This window comes from Varroa jacobsoni, unplaced genomic scaffold (assembly GCF_002532875.2).
Source record: "Varroa jacobsoni isolate VJ856 unplaced genomic scaffold, vjacob_1.0 scaffold_379, whole genome shotgun sequence".
NCBI classification, from domain to species: Eukaryota; Metazoa; Arthropoda; class Arachnida; order Mesostigmata; family Varroidae; genus Varroa; species Varroa jacobsoni.
The window spans coordinates 101,377-126,542 of NW_019213281.1; the positions used below are offsets into that span (position 1 = coordinate 101,377).

At 44.4% G+C, this 25,166-nt stretch overlaps 1 protein-coding gene across 2 annotated transcripts in view; it reads right to left on the reverse strand.

Moving 5' to 3' along the window:
- Positions 1–25,166, reverse strand: part of LOC111259890 (cell adhesion molecule Dscam1) — a 134,510-nt gene that overhangs the window by 35,878 nt on the left and 73,466 nt on the right. For both annotated transcript variants that reach the window (XM_022832246.2, XM_022832247.2), the window contains exon 2: positions 22,672–23,001. In XM_022832246.2, the coding sequence (XP_022687981.1) occupies positions 22,672–23,001 (330 nt within the window). The remainder of the gene's footprint in view (positions 1–22,671; positions 23,002–25,166) is intronic.

A 25,166-nucleotide genomic window follows, 5' to 3' on the forward strand; every position in this document is an offset into this window, starting at 1 on the left:
CGCATGACAACAATGAACCCACTGCAATTCATTCATTTTCGAAAAAAATATCAATAAAAGGCACCACTGCACCTTTTATAGCGGGATTAAAGGTGAGGTTATATGGGCCACTAATGGTTTGATGCAAAAAAATTAGTACTTGGACAGATTTAAAAGGGCTGTGATTATGGCTCGAGAAGTTGATGCTTTTTAATGATTTACCGAGCAAGTCATCGTAAGGTTATTCAATCTCTCATGAAGTTCTGTTACTTACTGAGAAGTCGGCACCGAAGTGGCAACCTTCGAGACGTCCCGAGAAGAATAGCACCAACACGCGCATCGTTCTTCAAAGCCAACTAAAACCTATTCCGCTGTAGTGGTAATGGATGTCTCGGGTACTAACAAACATAATTCATGGTGAATTCTAATCATTGATCATAATCATTTTCAATATGGTGTACTTGATAGGTCATCAACAAAGACAACCAGCTACACGTGTGGCACTTTGTATCTAACAATGGCATGGAGTACAACAAGCACAAACCTATGAATCTAGTTGGCCTTTACATTTGCCACTTAGTTGTTTCAATTTTTTTGCAAAATTAGCATTCACGGCGTCCGATCATCTTATTCCATATATGCTCAAAGTTCAGTGACAAATATATAGTCAGACTTCACCTTGACCTATATGGTCTTCAGAATAGTTACTGTGACAATACATATTTGCTTCTCAAAATAATTGCTTTGGAGTAGGCAAAATTGTGATAGAAGACAGCATGGTTGTCTTTATGTTTTATCGGCCAACGAAACACAGATCTTCCATTGATACAGCCTCATATTTTAAAACTTAAAATAATCTTTTTTTTTTTAACAAAAAAATTTAAATCAACGTTTCCTTCCTTTCCACAAAAACTAAGTGGTTAATGTAACAGCGCTTCCCCGTTCAGCAATTTAAACGATGTTAAAAATATGAAAGAAAAACTTGCGTGTGTCGCACATGTTCATATTTGTTTAGCCATGTCCACTTTGGCCAGCCACAACAAGCCGAATGCCAACGTGAATACACTGTCCCATCAAATAGTCAAACAGCGATAATAATTATTCTTGAATCGGATAATGGCTTTAGTATTGAATTTGGCCGAGTTTCAGCAGTAAACAAAGCTGGCATTGAGAGAGCACCACCGCGTATATACAATAGCTTAACATTAAATGTAAGGGACAGACAAGTCGAACTTACGGGTGTTAGACCTACATCGTTTTGTTTCCTCACGACGGTGGCGGTCGCTTTGCCTTAATAAGGACGGGCTCCTTGATGGAGAAGGATATCGACTAAGTGACCTCCTCGGTGCTTATTCCTCCACCCCTTTCATTTCTAGCACTACTACCATGGCCTTCTTAACGACACTCTTGGTGCTTCAGCTCTCCTCTTAGCCAACGATTGGTCTTCGTCTTTACGACCCTCTATATAATCGCTGCGGGCAGTCACCGAATTGCCAGCACCACGAGCCCCGGCGCCGCCACTGAAGCTGTCACACTACCGTTGTTGCCGCAAGCGCCAACTTCTATGACGAAAACTTCTTCGTTTTCTTCTTGTTTACTATAGCTTCCAGACTCCCCTATTCAAGACAGCTGCCAATACTATATCCGCGTTATTTTTCCTCCCACACCTGGATCCCGTCCACGTTTGTTCGTTTGCTTTCTTCGGATCCTACGGCTACCGCTACAATCATTCTTACAACCTACAGCATCTGTACAGCCTTCATGTCTACAGGAGAAGACTGAGGCCGAAAAAGAAAAAGGTGCCAGTTATGGCAGACAACTGAACATCCAACCCTCTGTTTGCTGCCGCCGCTGTCATTACTATCCTGTGGATCCGTCTGTGGCAGTAGCTTACCTCCTCGACCGGCTTCTTCGGTTGGACTGAGTGAGCAGATTGTACTATTATGCCGTTCCACCTGTACTTCACAAGCAGGCATCTGTAAGGTAGTGCAGGGGGCAGCTAGGTTTTCAGACGCCCTAGTTAAGACTGCTGGCTACTCGGGCCCTATCGTGCAAACTAGGATCGGATTGAAATCGGCCAAGGCCAAGCGGGCTTTTCGCTTGGGAATTTGTCTGGGTTGTTTGCACAAGCGCGAGCCACGAAGGCTTCTTCGGAAACCATAGCACTCACAGAGGAGAGACCGGGGGTCCGAGTTCCTTTACTGCTAGGGAATCGCCGCCGCCGCCACCACATACAAGACCGAGCCAGTTGTTGTCCAGGGCCTTAGATAGGTGGCCTTTTTAACAGCAATGCTAAGTGCCCTCTCATCACTCAGGTTACACTTTCAAGTGTCCCATTACACGAGTGGTACATTAACCGCTAGTAGGGCGGCGACAGCAACAGCAGAACGTCAGTATTGCTAAGTCGTAAACGCTTTATGAGGGAAACGACTAATTGTCCGACAGTCAATCAGGGTCAGGTGCTGGGGCCGAGGCTTCGACGTGGCCCATTGGCTGGACGCGTCGGCATATGCAGCATGTAAGTCAGCTAGCTTAATTAGCTAGTCGTTATCTGCACGAGACTTTTCTAATACTCCCATGACCCTACACGAGCCCAGTAAGCCCCGCATGAATAAACCGATTGGCTAAAAAGGATTGGATTGGCTGAACCGTTGATTCAACAAACAGTACATGTGTGCATTTCATTATATGGGTTTTATTATAAGTACAGGCTAACATGGCCTGAACAACTTCTGTAGTGCGGTCAATTACCGAAGCCACCACATTCAATAAATTACTATAAAATCTAAAAGTTGTTAGGCTACTGAGAAATGTCCGAACTTTCTAATATTTGCAACGGATCGCAGACTTATCCAAAGTAGCAACATCTGATGTTAATTTAATACTTTTATTAATAAATGTAAGCGAAACAATAACTGCTAGTGATTTCAGGGTAGGTCCAACACGGGACAAGTAATAATAGGCGATAGGTCCTCAGTGATAAAAAAAATAAACCTTGATGCTTTTCTATCAAAAAAAGCTAAGAAAACTCTTCAACAAAAATGTCACCAACTAAGCTCTATATTGATTGTCTGGGATAACTTCACGATTACAAAGTAATTGATTCTGTCTGTCTCGACGCGTCACCGTTCTGATTTTTAACTATTCTCCGTCTTAACCCGCAATCCATGAAAACTCTAACACATACAAGCTTGATACTTTAAACCGCAATTGTAAAAGTAACGCGTTCTGGATATTGCAGAATGACAAGCGGCACTCATTCAACCGTGGTATTTTTGAAACCTGAATGTTTTTGTCTATGTTATAGTATAAACGCGGATGCAGTTACATGCACCAAAATAAGAGGCGTCCGATGCCTATAGACAGGACAATGAGGCTGACGGCTGAGAAGGAAAAAGAGAGGTCACACCTGACACCTTGCGGCTGTTAGCGCCCACAAGTTGGAAGTCTTCATAGGCTCTTTCGTACTCATTACGAAGGTCTGCAGTTATCCGTCAAACAGAGGGCGTCCTAATTGACTGGAACCGACCTTTTATGGGCTGTCGACAGATGATGCCAATCGCTAACGTCTGCCCCAATGTAATGTTAAATGACGAGCGTGCAAATTGAAAACGACCATAGATGTCCAACCTGGTTGCCTGTACTGCCATCGTAAACGCGAACGGAGGAATAAACAAGTAAGAAAACACTGATAACACCAACAGCACACGATAACGACGTCTAATTACCACAACAACGACGGCAGCGACGACAATGATAACAGAAACCACATCCTCACAATGGTTTTGGTACTAGGCGACAATTGCCAGACTTCAAGTATTAAACCGAACGTAATGGCGTTCCTTTGAAGACCCAGTTGCTCGTTTGCTTGCTCGAATCGAGTAAGCTGACGGGGCCGGAAGGCCCAACCAAATGACCGAGAATTTCGAATATATCGTTACTTGATGTCGACTATCTCGGATCCAGGCGAACGTAACTTTTGAGAATGTTAAGGAATATTCATAATAATAAATCCCATGCCACATGTTTTGTTAAAATAGATTATTTGTCAAAACAAGTTGAAAAAGGACCGGCCTTCCCATCTATACGATGACTGTGCGTTCTAAAACGTTTCTCTTAAGGACAACGACACGATCCGCTATGGCCCAAAAGTTAATCCCAGGATATTTTATGATTTCTGGAAAACCCGACAGTAAAAATATTTCGTCAAGAAAATGGGTTTTATGTAGCACACGGCAGATTTGCATAATTAAATAAATACCTAGTCCAGAAGATATACTAACAGTTTATGCGACATAGTTTCTGAGCTCACTCAGACAACGCCGTAAGCTTATAGGTTTGCTGTTATGTCGATTACGTTGTCGTCGGCCAGGCTTTACACACAATTTACGCCTACGTCCAGTATTTTTCGACTTAAAGCCACGTCAATCTACGCTCTAAGGCCTATATAGAAACCCCATGCCTTGAAACGACGATCACATTGAGAGCCCAATTGCCGGTCAATTACTCGATGCAGTTCTCTATTTAGAACAAAAATATTTGATGATCGTAAGTCAGCAGTCGGTGCTCGGTATAGGACCAAGAAGTAAATTTCACCTTAAGATGTAGTCAAGCGTTTTAGCAGACAAAAAATCAGATGGTAATAAATTGCTCATCAAATCGGTGACGTATGCTTAATAGTTTAAGATATGGGGTCCTCGTAATAGTCCAGTGGGTAACCTGGTTCACCTGCAAAATTTACGGAGACGTGCTGGTCTAGGTTCACATCTGAGTGTGGGTACTTTTGTTCTTCTGCTGAATCCAACTGAATCATTGCAGCCAACTGAATCATTGCAGAACGGCTTAAGTAGCAGACGTAAAATACGAAAAGCATTAATTAAACATGTAGGAAGTTGGTTATATATGATTCCGTCCGCTCAATCGTATTATATTTTTGCGACTGCACTCTCCGCTACTGCTATCGGCGTGTTAGGATCGATTCAAAAGATCGTTTATCACAAACCTTTTTCAGGCCATATGAGCGTGCTAAGTGGTCGGAGATCGGGGCCACCATTAGATTGACGTGCGCATTCGTATTGCGTTTGCAGTATGCTGCTTGGATGGTACGGTACACTATATATGTCAAGCTGGACGGTCCTGTATGGGGTAACGACGACCCGCCCGTATGTGGACCCGAAGCTCGTACCAAGCGAAGTTTCAAGCATGATTGCGTTGGCTTTTAGATTGGAATTCTAAATGCAGAATCGATGCTCGCCCGCGTACTTAGCGTGGGGTCTTGGTGGCTAAGCGGCGATGCAACGGCCTTGATATTATAATAGATTCAATAAACTAATATAGATACATAAAATCCATACAGAAATTATCGCAGCGGTTGGCTGCTATTTATAATTCAATCTGCTTTATTGGGTACTTTTGTCGCTACTAAAAATGTAATCGTGACAAAATGATGGTACATTCATTTTAAGAGATCTGACCATCACGTTTTAGATATCTATTTGATGCTGGTCAAGCAAGCTTGCTTAGTTAAACGTCCAGGAACTATTGCTTGTATAATGAAATTTCGTCAATAGTCGACTGGTTATTCGTTAGTCACGTACCCGTAAGCATGTGCAGAGGACCGTGCATACATGTACACGTCTATGTATACTGTGACAGATGTTTTAGTGTCCACCAGATAGCTCGGAATCCGTTTGCTCAAGAACGCTCTTCGTCTTAGTATGGCCTTCAGGCTTAATCTTGGCTAATGGCCAAAAATGTAAATGTGAAAATGTTTTTTTTTTTTTTTTTATTGGTGCTAGTGGTAGCAGCCTGATTGATTGAGTCGATACACTTGGCTATAACCATTTGCTTGAACAACTTGAACTTACGGAAAGAGCGGGCTGCGAAACAATTTCTGTTTCGCGTTACGAATGCCGTACCACAGAACTATCGTACGCATTACCCCTCATCATTCTATGGAATTTAAATATAGTAAATGTTGAAGATTTATGAAAATGGAAAGGCTTAGTTGTTTTCTACTAAAGAAACTAAACGTACAACAATAGGGGTTTATGTTTGTAGCTTCGAAATGATATGACACAAGCGATGTTAACTGTACAAAGTGTATTACCATTGATCAACAGTTTATATCACTGGGCACGCCTCTAGTGTTATTTGAATTGTGCCCCTTTTGTCTTATGCTAAACTGTCACGACGGCAATAGCAACTAGCGTTTCACTACGTACCATTTTACTAATGTATTTTGAGCGTTAGCTTACCTACGACAATCTTGTTTCTCATCTATGGAATTGATTAACACGCAACGGCTCATCTACGTCCATCGCCAATAGGAAACATGACGTGATCACCTGCGATGCTATCACGAACTGCGAGACGCCTCGATGCTCTTATGTTCATCACCGTTGTAGTGCCCATCAATGTTGTGCTCATCTGCATCATGATCGCCACGATTACCATTAATAAGGCTACAATTTTTCTTCCTTAAATGGACACCAAGTTTGAAGAAGATATTCAATCCATGTTTATATTTCGTTTTTTTTTTTTTTTTTTTTTTTTTCTATTACATCCCAGAGTCAACTAGCAGTGTAATTAATGTACGAGAACTTGATAAAACGTCGAACAAAATGTATGGATGAGTGGACCCGTCACTCAAATGTATAAAGTAGATACAGTGTTCATCGTTGCGTCCGTCCAGGTAAACGGCACACTCTATATATGTTAGAGGCTAATGCACCCGTACAACCATCGTCGTTCTCTGCTGAACGAGCGAATACGCCGCTATCGCTTCTGCCACTATCTCGACCAGCACCATTATCTCTGGCATACTTCTCTTCTTCCCCTATCGTTGACATTGATGTCACCGATGGAGCGTTTGAACCATCTGTTCCACTGCTGGTAGCGACCAGGGCTGGCTTCTGTCCCATCCGCCTTTGTGGACTTCATCTCACCAGCGAATCTTGGTCCGTCTGCTCTGTTCAGGTAACCCATCCTGCCGTGCCCGTCCGCCAAGTTACCCCATGTAGGGTTCCGTCCGCTTCAACCGCATGGCCGGAGCACACCTAGCCTTTGAACCTGCTGCTAAGAACGCGCCCACTGCCTGCCCTCCAGTAAACCTGCTTCTGGCCCTTACACGGCAGCAGGCATTATACTAAGTCTTACATGGACGAGCGAAACCACACAGAGGAGAGCTGCCTGCCGACCGGCAAGGCGTGGACGAACGGGCGAGCTAACGTCCAATAGATCGAAACTAGGCTGGTCGTCCATCATCTCTGGCTCGAGATGCTGTTACCGCTAGACAACAACAGGATCCCTACGGCTCTGCAGCTTTCCGTTGTTCGATGTCTGCCACCTTGTACTGCGCTTTTTACCCTCGCAACCCATATCCCTGTGTGAACAGATCTTATCCCACTGACTCTCAGTCGGCGTTGTACCTCCCTTCCAGGCACGCATCAGACCGCCATCGCCGATGCCACAGTATAATCGGGGAGCCAATCTACTGGCAGATGCTGGATTTCGAACCAGCCGCCTCGGGCCGATAGCACCATACTGTAGCTGGATATTGTGTATCCGTCTCGCATCGCTCTTCTGTACTTCTTCTCCAACCCTCCAAGCCGATGCCACGTTTAGCATGTCATCCCGTCGTTTGATCCGGAAGATCCCTTTGGCGTAGAGTTCCCCCCAGCCACAATGCCCCAGCAATCCGTTTTACGGACGATCCCGTTCTACACCAGCGCCATTACCTTGATAGGGTTGGATGGCATCGTTGTTGCCGCTACAGTACTGGCAACAACGTAACCTGTGTAGATTGGCCGATCTTGCGGCCGGCTCTCGGCTCCAGTCGTTTCTATGGTGGTAGCAGCAGTAACGCGACTTTTCCCTCGTGATTCGTGCCGTATGCGTATGCGTATGCATGTTATTCGATAAAGGAAAGCTATGCCAACAGACGAGTGGTGGTGAGAAGGTAGGGAACAGAAGTAGCGGCGGTAGTATCAACAGTAAACACAGCGTTACAGGGAGTCAATGAGGTGGCGCAGCTCTGCCCACGCCCGATCTTTAGCTACTCTCCCATTTCTACCGAACGCCAACCAGCCGCGTTCGGACATGTGTCGTCGTAAAGGAACGATACGAAGGAGAATCGTCAAGTTAGCACAAATCAATATGGAAAGCTGACTGCACATCGGCAGCGGCCGCAGAAGCAGCCGAACCAGACAAGACCGCCTGGGAATACCCACCTAATTTGTTTGCAAGTCTCGCGAAAAGAGCCCTGCTAAGAGACAGGGAGAGAGAAAGGTCGACGGGTACTATATAAGTGCTACAACGCATCTGTCGAGTTGCTGTTGGAGTTCAGTACGAGGCAAGTTGTCGATTCAGAACACTGCGGCCGCAGCGCATCTTTATTGACGTATCACGGTACAGTATCATTGACTACAATCGTTCTATAGTTATCAAATTATTCATTCATATCTAGTTGCTAGCAGCTTCTGGTTACCTTCATCTCCAGGTGCTAGTTCTCAGCATTGCAGATCTTGACTCACAGAGCAAAGCCTTGGGAACTACGCTAATGAGCAAGGTTTTGAGACTCCCTTCTTTGGACATTTACGAACAGACAACTTCTAATTTAGTTCTCTTCAGTTGTCATTAATTTCGCCCTATATCAATGTGTCTTGCCACCCTATCTCTGGCCTATGTCGATCAGCGACAAAGATCAAACAGATGACAAACGTAAAAGCTCTTCACCATCGGGAAAAACATGAGGCAATCAGCCTAAGTGACACAGACACTGTGCGACGCTGGTAATGTCTGCTATCGGTACAGCAGATGCCCGGAGAAACTTGATAACTAAGCATAGATTAAATTTACGTATAATAAGCTCTCATAACGGCAGAGAGCGTTTCGCAGGTCGGCGCTCGCAAGCAAGCAAGCCGACTGGCTGGCCTGCCAGAGACGCAATCATGCGTGCCTATGGAAGAGGTGAGAAAAACGGGGGGAGGTGGGTCAGAGGGTCGGTGGACGGCGAGGCCAAATACGGGCATTAAATCTGAGCTAAACTCGGTCACATGCAGACGAACCCTGATGTGTGGATACTTTTTAACGAAGAACAACAGCATCGGCCGGCACATGATTGCAACAATAACTGGTAACCGATGGTGACACTGCAGACGACATGCGTCACATCGACGGCAACGGCAACAATACCATCTCCACTACGAGTACCTCGGCAACACTGGCAAGTCCAGTGCCTCGTCAGCCAGCTTAGCCGTCTCGTTTCGTGTCCTCCCTGTTTTGAAGGAGCTAACGCTGATGGCAGATGATGGTGTTGCGACGTGGAAGACGTGTAGGGCTTTCCTAGCCCACTCGCCAGTCACCAGACAAGAGGAGGCAATGAAGGGGCTTTTCTATGGTTGACTGACGAAGTGGCGACGTTCACAGGAGCGCAAGGGTGGCTGGCATCCATGAAAGAGCAAGCTGCTGAGTGTTGTGCAAAGACATGCCCTACCATTGCGTTCTACGAAGATCGGCCATGCGAAGGTTAGGGATAGGTGTTGGGCCTGTGGTGGTGCTCTGTGAGGAGAGTAGTTTGGTCGGCACAAGGGAAAAAGGCACAGGGGCCGATGTGACTAAGGTACGTTGGGGATTGAGCGGGCAAGCGAAGCGTTGAGTTGACGAGTGGTAACCTGATTTTTCCTGGCACCGCTTCTTCTGCCGTCGCCGCTATTCCTGCCGGTACCACCATTGCCGCTACTGCCAGTGATGCTCCAGCTGCCTTCCAGTTGGTTGAGCGACTGAGTAATTGATTCAGGCTAAAAAGGGGCGGCAGCCAGTTCTTTCTGAAAGTCTATCTTCTATAAGGCGAACAGGCGAGCAACTTAGTTTGCAGACGGTCACTGTCCTTGCACATTTACAGAGCCCTGTGCTACGGTCGTACGTATATTACAGCAGGAACCGCAGGCGTTCGGCAGACCGGACCGCGCGTCAGGAGATCGGGCCGAACTGCGTCAGCCATTTTGCAGCGCAAAGCTATTCCATATCCGTCGCAACGGTGCAGCTACAGCCGAGTACCGTTGCGGTATGTACCTCGACGATGATCCGCTCGTGTGATTTTGGCGTCGATAACGGAATAAGCTGGTTGAGCTTCTATCTCTAATAGAAGGAAAGAGGCATCCCTTTATGCTATTGGCAGACCGGACACAAAACTTAGATAGATTATAACAGTCACCTATTTCACTGAATGTTGATATATTATTATGTCTGTTTTTTTATAGCTTTGATTATTTATATGAAAACCAGATTAATGAATATACGACTATAAAAACATCACCGTTCTCGATAGTCTAGTGGACAACGAGCGGTTTATTTAGTTTATATATGAATTTTATAGTCGTACAGTTGTGATGATCATCTATCGTGACCGTTTTTGGTGTGTATCTCTTTGCCTAGGTAACGCTTGTTTCGTCATCATCAATGTCAACGCAATCGTTATAACAAAATGTACTTGCCATTCATTGCTCATTGTGCTGAGCTTCTGGATGTCTGATAGTCTTCTGATGATGAGACGCTCTTCAAGAACTCTGTCCTGCCTTTTACGCAAGTTGAGATAGACAGACAAGGAAGTGACAAACACAGAGTTGGTCAGATAGGTGGGCCGCTCGGCTGGGGACCATTAAGGTTGATTCGAGTGATGCGTCCGCTCTCGCTTGTTCAAAATAAGGGGAGCATTATCAAGAAAAGTCACATCTACGCTTTGTGCGGCTGACCGAAACAGCGCGCGTTGAAACGTCGACTTCGTGTTTCTATCGACTTCTTCGTTACGTTACTGGCCCCTCATATTGCAGAGTTAGAGACGTCGATATCTCCGCTTTGTCTATGATTGTTGGGACGTTGTTGGAAACAAGAGAACAAGCTCGCATCCTGCGATCGCCATCAACAGGGCGAGCGCCTTGCTTCTCGATGTTGCTACAAGTTTTAGAGCGAGCTGCATGGGCTGGTCCTATCCTTATTACACAACACGGACGGAGCAGTCTTCCCGTTCTAGGCGCTCTCCGGATCAACCCTAGAAATCCACTGAGACTCCGCGAAACTAGAGATAGCAGTAGGAACGGGAGCAGAAGTAAGAAAACGTCGATAGCGTTACGGCCAACGCCAAAACTGCTGTTGTCGCCCTAGCTATCGCCGCCGCTTTTCAAATCCCCGCCGATCCTGAATTCCCGTCGACGGCGTTGAGTCCCAGCGCAAATTATTATAAATAGAAGAAAAAGCGTGTGCGCCTCAAATCAAATTAGTGCGACGTCTTCGCAACAGCAGCAGAAGCACTTCTGGATGAGGAGAGGATCGGGGAAACAGTAACCCGAACCCGGTCGACCGACTGGTTCGGACCACTCCCGGCGATCAGTCCCCTTAGCTGTGCCTCATACTTCCCTAGACTGTACAGCCTATTCTTCCTCCACCACCGTAACCCATACTACTACCACTACGGCTGTGTTGAGTGCAAGGATCTTTCGATCTGTGCTCACACCCAGAGACGCACACAGCCACTATAGGATGGAGCTGACTGGAGAGGAGAGGACAAGAAGGCGATGGTTTTATTCGACAACTCCCTCTCGACGCTTTTTTGTATTAGCATCGGCCGTGAACAAACGATCTGCAGTGGTGGCGAGGCCTTGGCTTGGCCGACGGCGGCAGCGGCGGTTGCCCTGCAAATAGCGTAGAGTAATTTCTTGCTTGGATAATAGGCAGGCTAGAACCCGGATCAGTCCTGAACCTGTCAGCCCCTCCAGAACTACTAACCTAGCTTTCAAAAACGGAGTATCGCAGCGGTAATCACTGCAGTGACAAAAGTCTTCAAGCTGACGGCTTTTGAGGTACATATGGACATAGTGAAAGAGAAAAAAACATGTGAGATATAATGAAAATAAGCTCTTATATTACTTTATCGATGTTCTGTCCTTCTCAGCAAGTAGGACCCTAGCGCAACATCGATGACCATTTAGGCGGCTAATGGTTACCGGCTTGCAAACACGGCCGAGTCCGTATGACGCCATCATCGACAAAATAGAGTTGATCAAGAAGCTGGTCGCATGGACGATTTTCGATGCGTTCGAAGAGCTCGGCAAATATAAGAGGGCTATTCTTGCTACGTTTGTACACGTCCGCACAACACCCTTGCTCTCATTATTATAATCACCATTATCATCATCATTAGCATTATCATCAGGAGTCGCCCAATCGGAGACAATCGTGGTAAGATCTGAGTGAGTGGTTATCCGTTCACCGTGTGTGTGCGGGTTGCAAGCAGGAATCAGGGGGTAGTGCTGACTCAGGGATCGTACAGTTGGATAATGGTGGTTTAACCGGGTGAACGTTACCGTACTCGGTTTTAGTTACAAATGCGATCGGCTCTTTTCTAATTCAACAATGCAGTACACTCTTTTTCAAACACGGTGAGTTTATCGAAACATGGCTTCATTTCCTTGGATTTAATGTAGGGAATTTCGAATTCAGGCCTCGTTGTTCATCCTCCGATGAATCATCGATATTTTTGTGAGATAACAGACGTCGTGCATATGCGTGCATTCACTATAGCAAGAATAATTGAACTAATGGACGTATGGCGGATCAACAAGTTGCCGAACAAAAAATTGCCAGGAAATTATAGCAGTTCCGCCTTGCACCCACGCAGCAGCAACAACAACAACAACAAATAATTGTTGGCTATCCATCATCGGTGTAGAACAGGTTTAATTGGACTGCCAACATCGATTCGTTGCTTTCGTCCGTCACCCGTTGGCGCGCCAAAAAAACCCAAGCACCAACATTAAGCAGTGCTACACGCCAAAAATATTTCACTAAGACTCACCTAAAAATAACCAGGAAAGGTTATATGTATGTATATAAATAATTAAACACGCGATGGCAGGCAGTGATAGTTTAATGTCGCTCTATTGAAGGTATGTTGCTGGTGTTGGTCGAGCCCTATACGAAGATATATTCAGTGTCACATTTCTTGAACTTTAAACATGAGGTCCGCTATTGCGTCCGCATTATGATAGATGGCTGAGCTCTATCAGCAGGCGCATGCATCGCAAGATTTGCACTCACCTAAATCCACTGGGTAACACAGTAAACAAATGCGCTATGAAATCATAGCACGTGCCCTGCGCAGTGACCGTGTCTCACGCCAATGGCAGATTGGTAGCTCGGACATCAACTCCACATTACGAAAATGCGCTCTTTTTATACGCCAGCTAATATATTTCCTATAATTGGCTTCTGGATCTCTAGTATATCCGGGTCACCCTCTTGCTTTTAACGCTCCACTCAAGAGTACCACATATCGGCTGATTTGTTACTTGCGTACCGCTTCCGCACGCCTAGATTCGATACAAAGAGCCTCCGCAAGACTGGCTTATGATAGGAAACCCGCCACCACTTAAGGCATCGCTTAAAATACAGTTACACTTTAACAATCTGGCTGCGTGATTATTTGGCCTCCTTTAACTTCCATAAAGAGTACCGCCCAATTCTACGTCCCTGCTATGACTCGGCTCTAGTGTTTCCCCATGCATCCACTTAGCACCGAGTTTCTGCCCAACAACAACTGCAGATGCATTTCGTTCGATTGCCACCACCTGCAGTTCTTTCTGTGTACGACTCACAGGCCTCTTGGTCAGGGTAGGCTCACTCTTGGCCTACGTCCACAGGCTAGTAAATAGTTGGTTTTCGTTCATTTTCTCGCAATTTTTCGTGCTCCTTGGCCTCCTGCTAAGCTTGCCAGCGAAGACACTTTAGTTGACGTTCAGGGTCGCCATAACCGGCTACATTCGTCCTACTTTGTTAGGCCAGCGGATGGGTCTTCGGTACTCAACGAAGTAAAACGACGCCAAACACCTTTTTGGGTTAGCTTGCCCACACCGCTATAAAGACCACTACGATACATTTACTTAATAATTCTCCCCATATAACGTACTACGCAGGCATGACAAATACAAACATTTAAACAGATTGCGTGCGAAACTTAGGGACCTGGTTTTTCTCAGTCTCTCGATCGATAAAACGGTAGCTATTTAACATCAATTAATTAGCGTAAAACTGCGCCTGCATCTTCGCTTAGGGAGGATATGATCAGCCTGCTTACAGTGACGGGCAAAGCAGAATAACGGTCTCGAAAGATGACTGAACCGTCTTTTAACAGGAGAGTCGACAAAATAAGCTGGTCAACATTGCCTTTTCCACTGCAGCATCTATTGAGGATGAACTGTTCTTCGCACTCACCAAGGAGCGTTTGCCTTCAAGCTTTAGGTTTGCATATTTAGTGGTTAAGGTTATAACAGGAGTCTCGAACAATATGAAACTACTCTTAAGCTCCGACATTATATCGTAGAACCTTCGCTCGAGATTGTGGAACAACTGCCTGCGTTTCTACCGTACTGATCTCCCGTCACTTGGTATTTCGGCTGCTATTTTCGAGCTGAACTTGAGGACGAAGCGTCGTAGCGGCTAACAGCTATAAGCCTTTATGCACACAACTAACGGAGCTGAGTTCTCCCGGCGACACCCAGGGGAGTGCTTGCTGGCCGGTAATAGACGGAGCAACAGTGCCAGGATCGGTTAAGCTTGCAGAGCGATTTTTTGAGACAGAAAAGAGCCATTCAAATATAGGGTAATAGAAACACTGGAACAACACACGTTGGCGCCCTGAGCGTTCTCGTCGCGAGATGAAGAGTTAAACATAAAAAACTCAGGATAGAAGAGAGAAAGGCAGAGCTGATCCGACTTCCATAAGCTCACCAAGTGCATTGCTGCTATCGTTACAATACTAGACACATATTTTACCAAGCAAAGACTCGTAGCTAAGGAGATTTTTTACTTTAAGAACAAAATGCGGCCATGCAAACGTACCCATTTCAAGCGTGTTTCCAAATTTTTGCAGACTGCTTGATAACTTCGGGAAAGTAATCGTTAATTGTTTACTAATATCGCGCGCCTCTCCACAGTCCCAACGAAGATTTCGAATAACGATAGCTAATGTAGCCTCGTGAGAAAGTAGACGACGACGTAATCAACCACCGAAAGCGATACAATTCGTTGCAGACGTCTAAATTATGAATCAAATCAGATTAGGTACTGACACAACATATTAATATTTCATTTAACGTATTATTAAGCATTGTGTGAAAACAGCGGTTCGTCTTATGATTCTGCCGGTTTAGTATAGCCGGATGACGCTCAGCTTGAATCCAAATCTTATCGTCGATAAGCGTCGTTTTTGTGAGCATGCGCAAAAAAAATTGTAAATTGTAAAATTTGTATAAAAAAAAAACAACATGAGTCTGCTGATTTACTGTGTCATCATTTCTGGTGTCAACCTTACCAACAGATCATACGTACGTGGCAGATTTACGATTACTGATTTTTTTTTTTTTTTGGAAAACTTCCAGTTACATTAGTTGATGGGACTTCCATCGATGCACACTTTTTCTGCCTGTTTGTTTATTGGTTCGCTTGTTTTATCCAACTTAACCCAATAAAGTGGTTGGCTTGCGATGATTTCTTCGGGTCGAAAGAGTTTTATCCTGGGACGATTTGATAAATATTTTTCCCGATAAGCGTCTGTTTTGTTTATACAATAGAGGGTAATGTTAATTTTGGGTGAATTTGCTCGACAACCGTTTGGGATATGTAAAAAATTCAGATCCGAAAGTTGTTCGAGCTCTACAAAATGGGTACGATAGATAGGTCTCGGGAAAAAAATGTCAATTTTTTACTTTGCTGCAATTTAGTGGTAAGTTGGTGATTTTGGCTCAACTGATTTACTTTTAATAAAATAGAAATTATCTCAGTTAGCTTTCTCCTATGCATGTCTCTGAGAAAGTTTCTGTGAGAAATTGTGTGTGAGGAGGGCTTACTTATATTCGATGCGGTTTTCTTACCCTGTTAAAGTATCAGGCCAGTGTTCACATGAAGGTCGATGTAGGGAAATCGCTTTAGATACCAGTTAAAGGCTCTTGACGAGCTGAATCCATGTTCCATATTCAAATATTAATTTTTTAGTAAGCGGCGCTACCAGGCTTCAGCCCTTCCTTTCTGTGGTGAAGCTCTGGCCGCTGTAAAGTACCATTTAAAAGCTGAAAATCAACATGATGTTCTATGTAGGGGAGATTTTTTGCTAACAATCGACAGGTCTGGACGAACCAAGTAAGGTACAGTACATGTCCCTATTGCGCTTGTTTTTTTGAGTGGCAATAGGGTAAAAATCTCTTCCTAGAAAATTTTTAATGGTTTCTGAACGATTTTTCTTATTAGCGTCGATTAAAGTTTAGGTTAGCTAAAATGAGGTAGTACTGCTTTTTTTCAAAATATGGTTTCTTGAAAAGAAAACCACTATATTGAAAATATTTTTTTCTAAGTAAGGTACATCTCTATTGGTGTCATTGTTCCGCACCGATCGATGGGTCTTAACGAGCTGAATAAAAATGCAATGCATTTTCTTGTAGTTGAAACAGATATTTCAGCGTAAAAAAAAGATAAAAAATCAAAGGTGCGTATTTTTCGTTTGGGAATGAATTATTTACTTGAAGATCTATGAAAAGATAAGGATTGTCCTTAGTACCATTTAAAAGCTGTCTATAAGCCAAATCAAAATTCGACACATATTCATACATCTAAATTTCAGCTTTCGTGTTTAAAGTGCTGTTTGAAGGGTAACCTTGACATGAGGTTTTATGTGAAAGAGGTTTCTCTTGATGCCAATCGATAGATCTCGACGAAGTGGGTATAATTGTAATATATATCTTTATACCTAGAGAAGTTATTTTTGAATGAACTACCAGAAGCATGTTGGTTGTATCATGTAGCAACAAGGTGAAAATGGCTTTTGAGTTGCGTTCGAGCGATTTTTGAGAAGACTTTTGAAAAATAACAATTTGTTAAACATTAATTAACAACAAAAATCTAATCTGAAGCTTATCTTCACGAAAAAAAAAAAAACTTTTTAAATTACTTTTAATACGAAAGGTCAAAAATTATATCTATATATACTCATTCTGAAAAAAGGTAGATGCGATAAACAGTCTACCACCATTGGTGACGTCCCAGAAACAGAATTAGTATGTCAACCGAGGCATATCAAGTATTTGAGTGCTTCAATATGATATATGCAGTTACTTAATTATTAACAAACAATACTGGGAAAAGTTAAAGAAAAGCACTTCAAGTTTTGGTGAGCCCCAAAAAACGGGGGTCAATATATCAGGTAATTGACCTCTGGAAACCGAGTCACCGAAAAAACACGTAATTTTGTTGCAGGATATATCAAGAGATGATATATTATGAGCGAGAAAAATCTGGAGTTACAGAAGGATAACAGGTTAGGTGGCGCATGGTAACTGCAATGGTGTCATTGCTAACGGGTACTCGGAAGTTCAATTTTCGTTAGCCTAGGTGTACGAATCAACCTAGCTAAATTAATCAGCGACAAAAGGGGCGGTGGGCGAAGCCCGTTAGTTCCAGGCTTATGCATTCCAGACTTTGAATTAAGTCTTGAACGGCAGTTGCGTCGTTGTACGTCGCGTTCTAGAATTGATGCAGATCTAGATCCAGCGTCGCAATTACGTTTTTAAAGCATATCAGGATAACCATATTGAAAATGATCTTTCTCTCGCTGTACGCAGTTCATTAATTCATATATATGGCGAATCACTTCCAGAAGAGTCTTACCATTTTGTGGTTAGTTTAGAGGATAAGAATAGACAGAAAAATAACGCTTAATAAAAGAGTCTTTGTCCTATTGGTGTTACTGCCGCTGTCTTCATCGTCGTTATGAGGCTTTCACAGCCTTCTAAACGTTGTTACCCCAGTCATGTATATCACGGGAATAGCCACAAGGAAATGCAGGCACTAGACATCACGCAGCAGCAGCAGCGGAGATTTAGAGGGCAGCTACAATGAGTAGCGAACAGCTTTCATGACTCAAAGCGCTACCAGGCTTCAGCTTTCCCTGTTTGGTGGTTAAGCTCTGGCTGCTGTTGGGCTGCCAACGCTTCTGCCCACGTATTGCGTGTTTATATACTTATGAAAAAGGGTTAACGGATCACGATAGCAAAAAAAGAGCAGAGTAGACAGTGAATACTGGGTCGAAACAGACGCTTCTCATGCTGGCATGTTCATGTTTGCTATAGGTCGCGTTTGTGGCCGTACTGATGCCAATGAAAATAGTAGTAAAACACGGGATAAGCACGCTCAAACGACGCGCTAGGTACTTGGGGCTCGTAACATATATGAAGGAGCGGGTTGCATGCGTATAGCCATAGAGAGAAAAGTTTTAGCAAGTTTGCATTGGTCTCGTTTCGTCAACAGAATCGCTTGCCCCTCAGGACGATATTGCATGATCTTTTTACCGCCTTCATCCGGCAGGCACGTAAGTATTGGGGTTGTTTAAAGGTGGTTTATCATATCTCTTATTGTAGGTGTCCCATATAATGTAATTTTCTTAAATTATCTCGCGCCATATTCGTTGAATCAACTACCTGAAAGGCATGCAGGACAAAGGATTGGGGCAAAAAAAGATTTTAATCATTTGTACAAACCTTATTCACTTTGATACCGCGGACAAGATAATTGGACCACTCAAACTAATATCGGTGACGAAAATAGGTAAAAAAAAAAAACAACGTAAAGCTTTCTATCAACTTATGACGATTGAGACATTGCCAAAGCTGTATAAAAATTATGGCAGCGAGGATAGGATATTTGTTTATCTATTTGTAGAAGCTATTAGTTCCGTTACCTGCCTTACAGAACTTTAAGAGGTCTTGTTTGCTCAAAAATATACACGACGTTTATTACAACAGTGTCATCTTTGTTATGTACAAACATCTATTTTGTCTAGGTTAGGTAAACAGCTTTAAAAATATACCTTCTTTGTTCGCCCGCCCAAGGACTGACCTATCTGACTATGAATTGTACGTTTAGGCATTTGCTGCTGCTTGAAAGTTAGTCAGGCTTGTTTGCTTGCCCTCCTGCTGTGCTTTAACTTCTTTATAACTCGACTTTTTATGAGGGTCGCTCGGAAACACATCATGAACAGCTTCAGGGGTCGCTCAGTTGGTCTCTCGGTTAGTTGGTTGATGGTAAGTCCTCGACACTCACCGCTGCCCATTTTCCTCAACTCCGAACCACCCACTATCCTATTCCTATAATCAAAGTGATGCACGGTAAACGGCCCAGGTCTATCGCCCTACTGCCCCCTACGTTCTGTTTCCTGCTACAACTGCATCACCATCACCACCCCGCCACAACCATCCCCTCAAAGCCCTTAATTCTCTAATTAGTGGTTGGCCACAAACAGGCTCAGGCTCCACTCGTCGGTCCGTGCGTTTGGACGAGTAGGCATAGACGAAGAAGAAGACGATATAGACTACTTCTACTACTATCACTGGTACGATCACCGTTGCTTTTTCTCCATGTATCGCATTCTAACACACACCGACACTACATCTCAGCTCCGTTTCTTCGCTCTGTACAACAATTACTATCGCTGCATTGCTGCTGTTGGCGTTCTATTACTGCCCTGACCCTTAGTTTGTCAGAGCTTTCTATGGCTGCGAGATTGGCTAGTAGCTGGGGTTCGCCTGATCAAATCACACAAGGCAAAAAAGCCTGTTCTTTCTACAGGGATAGCGAGAATCAAGCAGTTGCTGCCGATGTGGAAGGTAAATGTAGAGCGTTTAGGTGATCGTATGCTGTAAAAGAGATGAACAATCCATTAGTCGTCGGTGCTGCCGCGTCTATTGCGGGCCACAACTACCTCGCCACTGTTTCTAACACCACAGCGCGTCGTATAGGGCTTGGTGCTCGCCGGTAGTTGGTTTCTCTGACCGCGTTTGGGCTGTTTATCACAAGCACTTAGCTTCGCACCCAAGTTCAGTAGGGGAAGCATCATAGCGAGACGCCGACGGCGTATCTCAACTGGGAAGGTAGTCAGCACCAAACTAACGGACGTTTCCTGCTGACATCTTAGCTTTACTACAAATAATAATAAAAATACTTGTCATTCACACAGCGGCAGCGAGACGGCAACTCTATAGCTTGCGTGAATGCGTCGTCGTCGTCGTCGTCCCCGCCCGCCCTTTCTTATCCGTCAACAATGCGGTAGTAGGGAAATTCTCGTCCTCGATTATGTAAACGTACACAAAACATAACACTAATCACATTACAAGTAGAAAATTCGTTTAGCTACGATACGTATGTATTAATCTTGTCGCTTAGATCCTGGTGTACGTATACGACATTGTTTTCCCAGTCTGAAAAAGAATACGTTTGGAAACGAATGGAAAAGTACGTTTGTGCTTAAAGAAATCGTAACGTGTTGTTAATTGCTCTGTTTGAATAACCAGGCATTATGCATAAAGTTTTCTTCTAGTCCACACGTAGTACTGACCGGTGGAATCTGCGCTGCTTTTCCACAGATTTACGTTAGAGGAGCTCGCGCACAGGGAGCACATATGTCAGACACAGATGTTTTCGTTAACGATTCGTTATACGTGTCACGAACAGCGAACCAGTAAGTGCATCAATTTTACTCTCTGTTGAATCACTGTTGTTGGCTGGTTTCGCCGGGCCTTGCCGTTACGTGACATATACTTGCATAAGTTTTATATGGGCACTACTAGCAGACACATTTAGACAATGTCTACAGCAGATGAACCCTTTTCTAGTACTTCATCTAGGGAAAAATGGCTTTGTCGCATTTTTTTCGAGTGCTTACGAGTTAGTAGATTTCATGGCGACCTTCCAGCTCAAGCGCCGTTATATGACGCGTTCAGACACCGCACACATAGAACAAGAACAAAAAAACCGGCTGGTTTTTGTACGCTGTGTATCTGTGAAACGTTCGACGGATTTGCTCGTTTCGAACCATCGGAACAATACAAGCTATTAGTTCCAGTTGCTAGAGGCCTCTATTCGCATAGATTGTTTTCTTAGCTAAATACTAAGTCAATATTGCACACATTGTCCTCATCTTTATGCGGCGCTTTTTACAATTGGCTTCTTTGATTCTCCGAGTCGTACGGAGAGCGCTCGACTTCGCTTAACGCATATATGCGTGCATATAGGACAACCATAGCCACGAAAAAACTTCCATGACGTGGTCGGCAGCGCTGCTTTTCTATAGATTAGTGCAGCGTGTCGCATTGCACTTCTCCGACTAATGTTTCCGAGCGCAAACGAGTCAACGTCAATGCCCCCACACAGTCAAAATTTAGAAGGTTCGACGTGTCGATATGTGAAGAACACAAACACATACCGACTCGCCAACAACCAGGCCCTATGGAACACTTCACCACGTCGCTACGTTGTGCTCTAGTGTACCTATTACAGTGCGGGGAAGCAGGACGATAGTCAGTCGGGCAGGGAAATCTTCGGGCGTAGAAAGGACACTAGCGAAACCTACGCTGGTCTGGCCTTTTCAATCTAGCTCTAGCAGTGATGGGGGCAACAGAAACTGGCTACTATGTGACTAGCTGTGAAGTATATGGCAGAACAACTGTGAGCATTGCGTCCTGTGGGTGTATAACATGTACTTTATGTGTAATAGTGCGAGCAGCGGGCACTGCAATCGCCGCTGCTGCAGGCGTGACCTCCATCACTAACACAGACCTTCACTCCATTAGATTTAATGCGGTATTTCACCCGGAAACTGCTGCGGTCGCCTTGTTGTTATGGCAAACCCGGTGTCAAGAATCAGACAGCCTTGTTGGAAACGCCGCACAATTAAAGGCACAGCCATCATCACTACAAAGGTTGATCTCGCTACCGCCGCAGTGTAGGACAAGAGTAAAGAATGTAATGAGCAAGGAGACCAATACGGCGGGGCAGAACGAGACACACGATGTTCTCGCAGGGATGACGAATTCGCTCAAACATAGAAAAACAGTAGCGTATCAAGGACATGATGCACTGCGGGCTGGTGAAGGATTGCTATGGCCGGCGGCGGTAGTAGGATCTGCAACCACACCCCTTTTGTGCACGCTGGATTGAACTACGACTATAATAATAACAACATAGTTGGTGCATGCGAGGGACGCCATATACTAGACCATATGTAGATGTGTACCACCGTAGACGTCTTGTAGTAAATGATGTATTTAGGCATGAAATAACAATAGTAGTACAATTTTGTTTGCACAACCGCTTCGTCGGCGATCTCTATGGAAGGTTATTTACAGTGGGTGCGAGAGCGAAGGAATAAAGTTGAACGATGTTGAATGGAAGTTTGTTATGACAACGCTGTTTCTTCCTCAGAATAAACTTCCACAATGTTATGACTTTACTTGAAAGAGATCAAAACTTACGCTGAAAACCTTTGATTAAAGAACTTGATTCTGCCTCAGGATGTAGGTGAGAACGGTATCCGCTATGTCTACAAATACTGCTGGAATAGTAACGCTTTCAAATCCAATTATAGTGTGTGTATATGTTTAGTAGAAAAACACTCCCTTCAGACGAAATAGGAGTTTACAAAATAATATGCAGTATATATATGGGACGACTAAAGGAAATCCCTTTCTTCCTCTTCGATTTTCAATAAAACTGCTCAGATCGTAATAAGCAAATATGGCAAGGAAAAGAGAAACATATTCCTGTAAAATAAATACGCCAGTACTTAACTATGAAATAGCCGAAACAAGTACTGACCTCCTTTGATCTGTACGAGACGACTCTTGATGAGGCCTACGTGATTGTAGGCAACACAACGATAAGCTGTGGCGTGCACGTCGGGCCGGAACTGTGTCACTTTAAACTGGTGAAAGAGCAGCGAGCCGTCTGGCCGGATGTCCCGCACTCCGGCAATGGGCCCTGCTGGAGTACCATCGCGTTTCTCCCATCGTACTTGAGGGCTAGGTTGACCCTGAGCGCTACAAGGCACGACGGCCCCCGTATCGGAGGAAAACTCCATTGAGGATGGTGGCTCTAGTACAAACGTCGGCCCCCTTTCCACTGGATACATCGACCAGGCCACGTTCACTGCAACGGAGAACACAGGAGAAAAAAACATGGAAAACATAGAAGAAAAGACAATGTTACACGCTGTATAGGCATTCAACATTATCTTAGCACATGAAAGACATGACTAGGCAGTAGTAATCGAATAACTTTTCATTCATACAGGCCCTTATCGTAAGCACATATACAAAAAAGTGTGAATCAGCTTTCAAAAGAAGGTCCATTCTGTTAAAAACAGGTTAATAATTGAAGCACATGCTGATGTAACTATAAACCTAGTTTTTTTTTCTGATTGTGAACCCATTTCAAGTCTAACTCATGTTAGATATATCCAATAACTTCCCTGCTGTTTTTTTCTGTCCGCGCGTTTAACTTCACGTAGACTTGACTGCACAGGTCTGTGTTTACTTACACAGAACATAATGGCAGGCTGATTTAGTTGGACTGAAGTGTCGACATATTTTCTTTATTACGGGCAGCTGGCAGTGATGTCGCCACGTCGCACCCAACATCGTTTTCTCGATTGGAGTTGTTGTTTTGGCATCGTACCTGCCTACCACTGAAATGTTTCCTTTCGCGGTTACTTTGCCACTCTCTCTAACCCGTTTTTCGCTGAAGAAGCATTCTTGGGTTTCTACGTAGGGCTTGCATTGGATGACGGAATCTAGGGCTCGCATTTCTCCAGTCGTGCGCCTCGTGTTCCCTCGAATGCTGCTTTCTCTTTTTGCCTATCTTTTGCTATGAGTCGTCCTCTCCTACATCCCCTTCTTAACCGCATCGCCATGACGGCCGCTGTTGGTCCTGTTTTTCCGTCCTGTAGCACGTTTCTCCATGTGTCTACTTCGTGCCAATATACAGAGAATCGGTTCTTTGACCCCTTTTCGTCGGCTTGGTTTTCCTTTGCTTGCTCTCTTGTTCGATGCGTCTTGTATATCCCTTGAGACATCTCGTCGCTTTTGCTGTTACCGCTATTGTCGCTGCTGCTTTTTGGATAAGATGCTACCAAAGCCTCTAGTTTGGTCTCTGTTGTTTGTTATTTATTTATCCTTTCCGGCATCATCTCAGAGACACTAATATCTTTCGTTCTGTACAGTCATCCTCGCCGCCTCTACTTCGGCGACCACCATACACGCATATGCGAACAAAATGACTGTGTCCGTCTTCGCTTTTTCCCACGCTGACCCATCGATAGCAGTGGACCTGCACAAGGACTAATGCGGCCTGTTCCTCTTCCTGCTGTAGTCGCGTAAGTACGGATTGCAGACAAGCTTACCTTGAGTCAGATTCTTCGACTGGCCCAAATCGTACTACTGCAGCGACTATCGATTGCGAGCAACGATGCTCACTAACCACAGCAGCTTCAATGTTATGACAGTATCACAACTTGTATCTCATCGCATTTCGACTTCCTTTCGATCCTGCAGACCCGAGTAGAAAGAGGGTCAACTGCTAACGCCAGTGATCATAGTCTTCTTGCTCACATCAAGCATTCCACTGTTTGTACTTTGACAGGTTGTAGCTTCTCTACTGAGTAGACCGGTATCATTCCCTTACATAGAGTACTGCAGTGAGAACGGAAGGAGTGAGCAGTGGTAAAGGGTGGACCAAGGACATACAAAGAGACAAGCGAAGACGTTCCAAGACGAAGGCCACAGATGGAAAGATATAATCTACTTTTTTCGAGCTTCTTTCGACTGAGCCGAAACGCTGTTCAGGGAACGTGGCTACTAGATGGGTAGAGAAGAAGCTAATGATGCATGTTAACCTGCCTTGCAGGCCTCCAGGACCTGCCGCAGCTGGTTGCATTGGGAGACGCATAGTAGATGGATCATCGTTATATATCGAGAAATATACAGATATAATGCCATACAAGTGGATGGAAGGTCGGTGAGAGCAGATCGGTTTTTTGTGCATGTTCACAACGTGCAGTAAATCCGAGCCATGTGGGCCCTGGTAATTGCCGTTGCTCATGAGTATGTGAACGGGATATAAAGCGGGATGCGCACTTAGTACTTATGTCCTCTGAAGGATCGTAGCCATTATCGTAGACATGAATTAGCTGCCTTTGAGTGTTAGTTAAAATAAACTCTTAAGCTGAAATGTACTATGCGTGGACAGGAGAAAATTAAAAACATACGTTGCTAAATTGCTACATCAAACTAGCAGAAGCATCGAAGACGGATTGA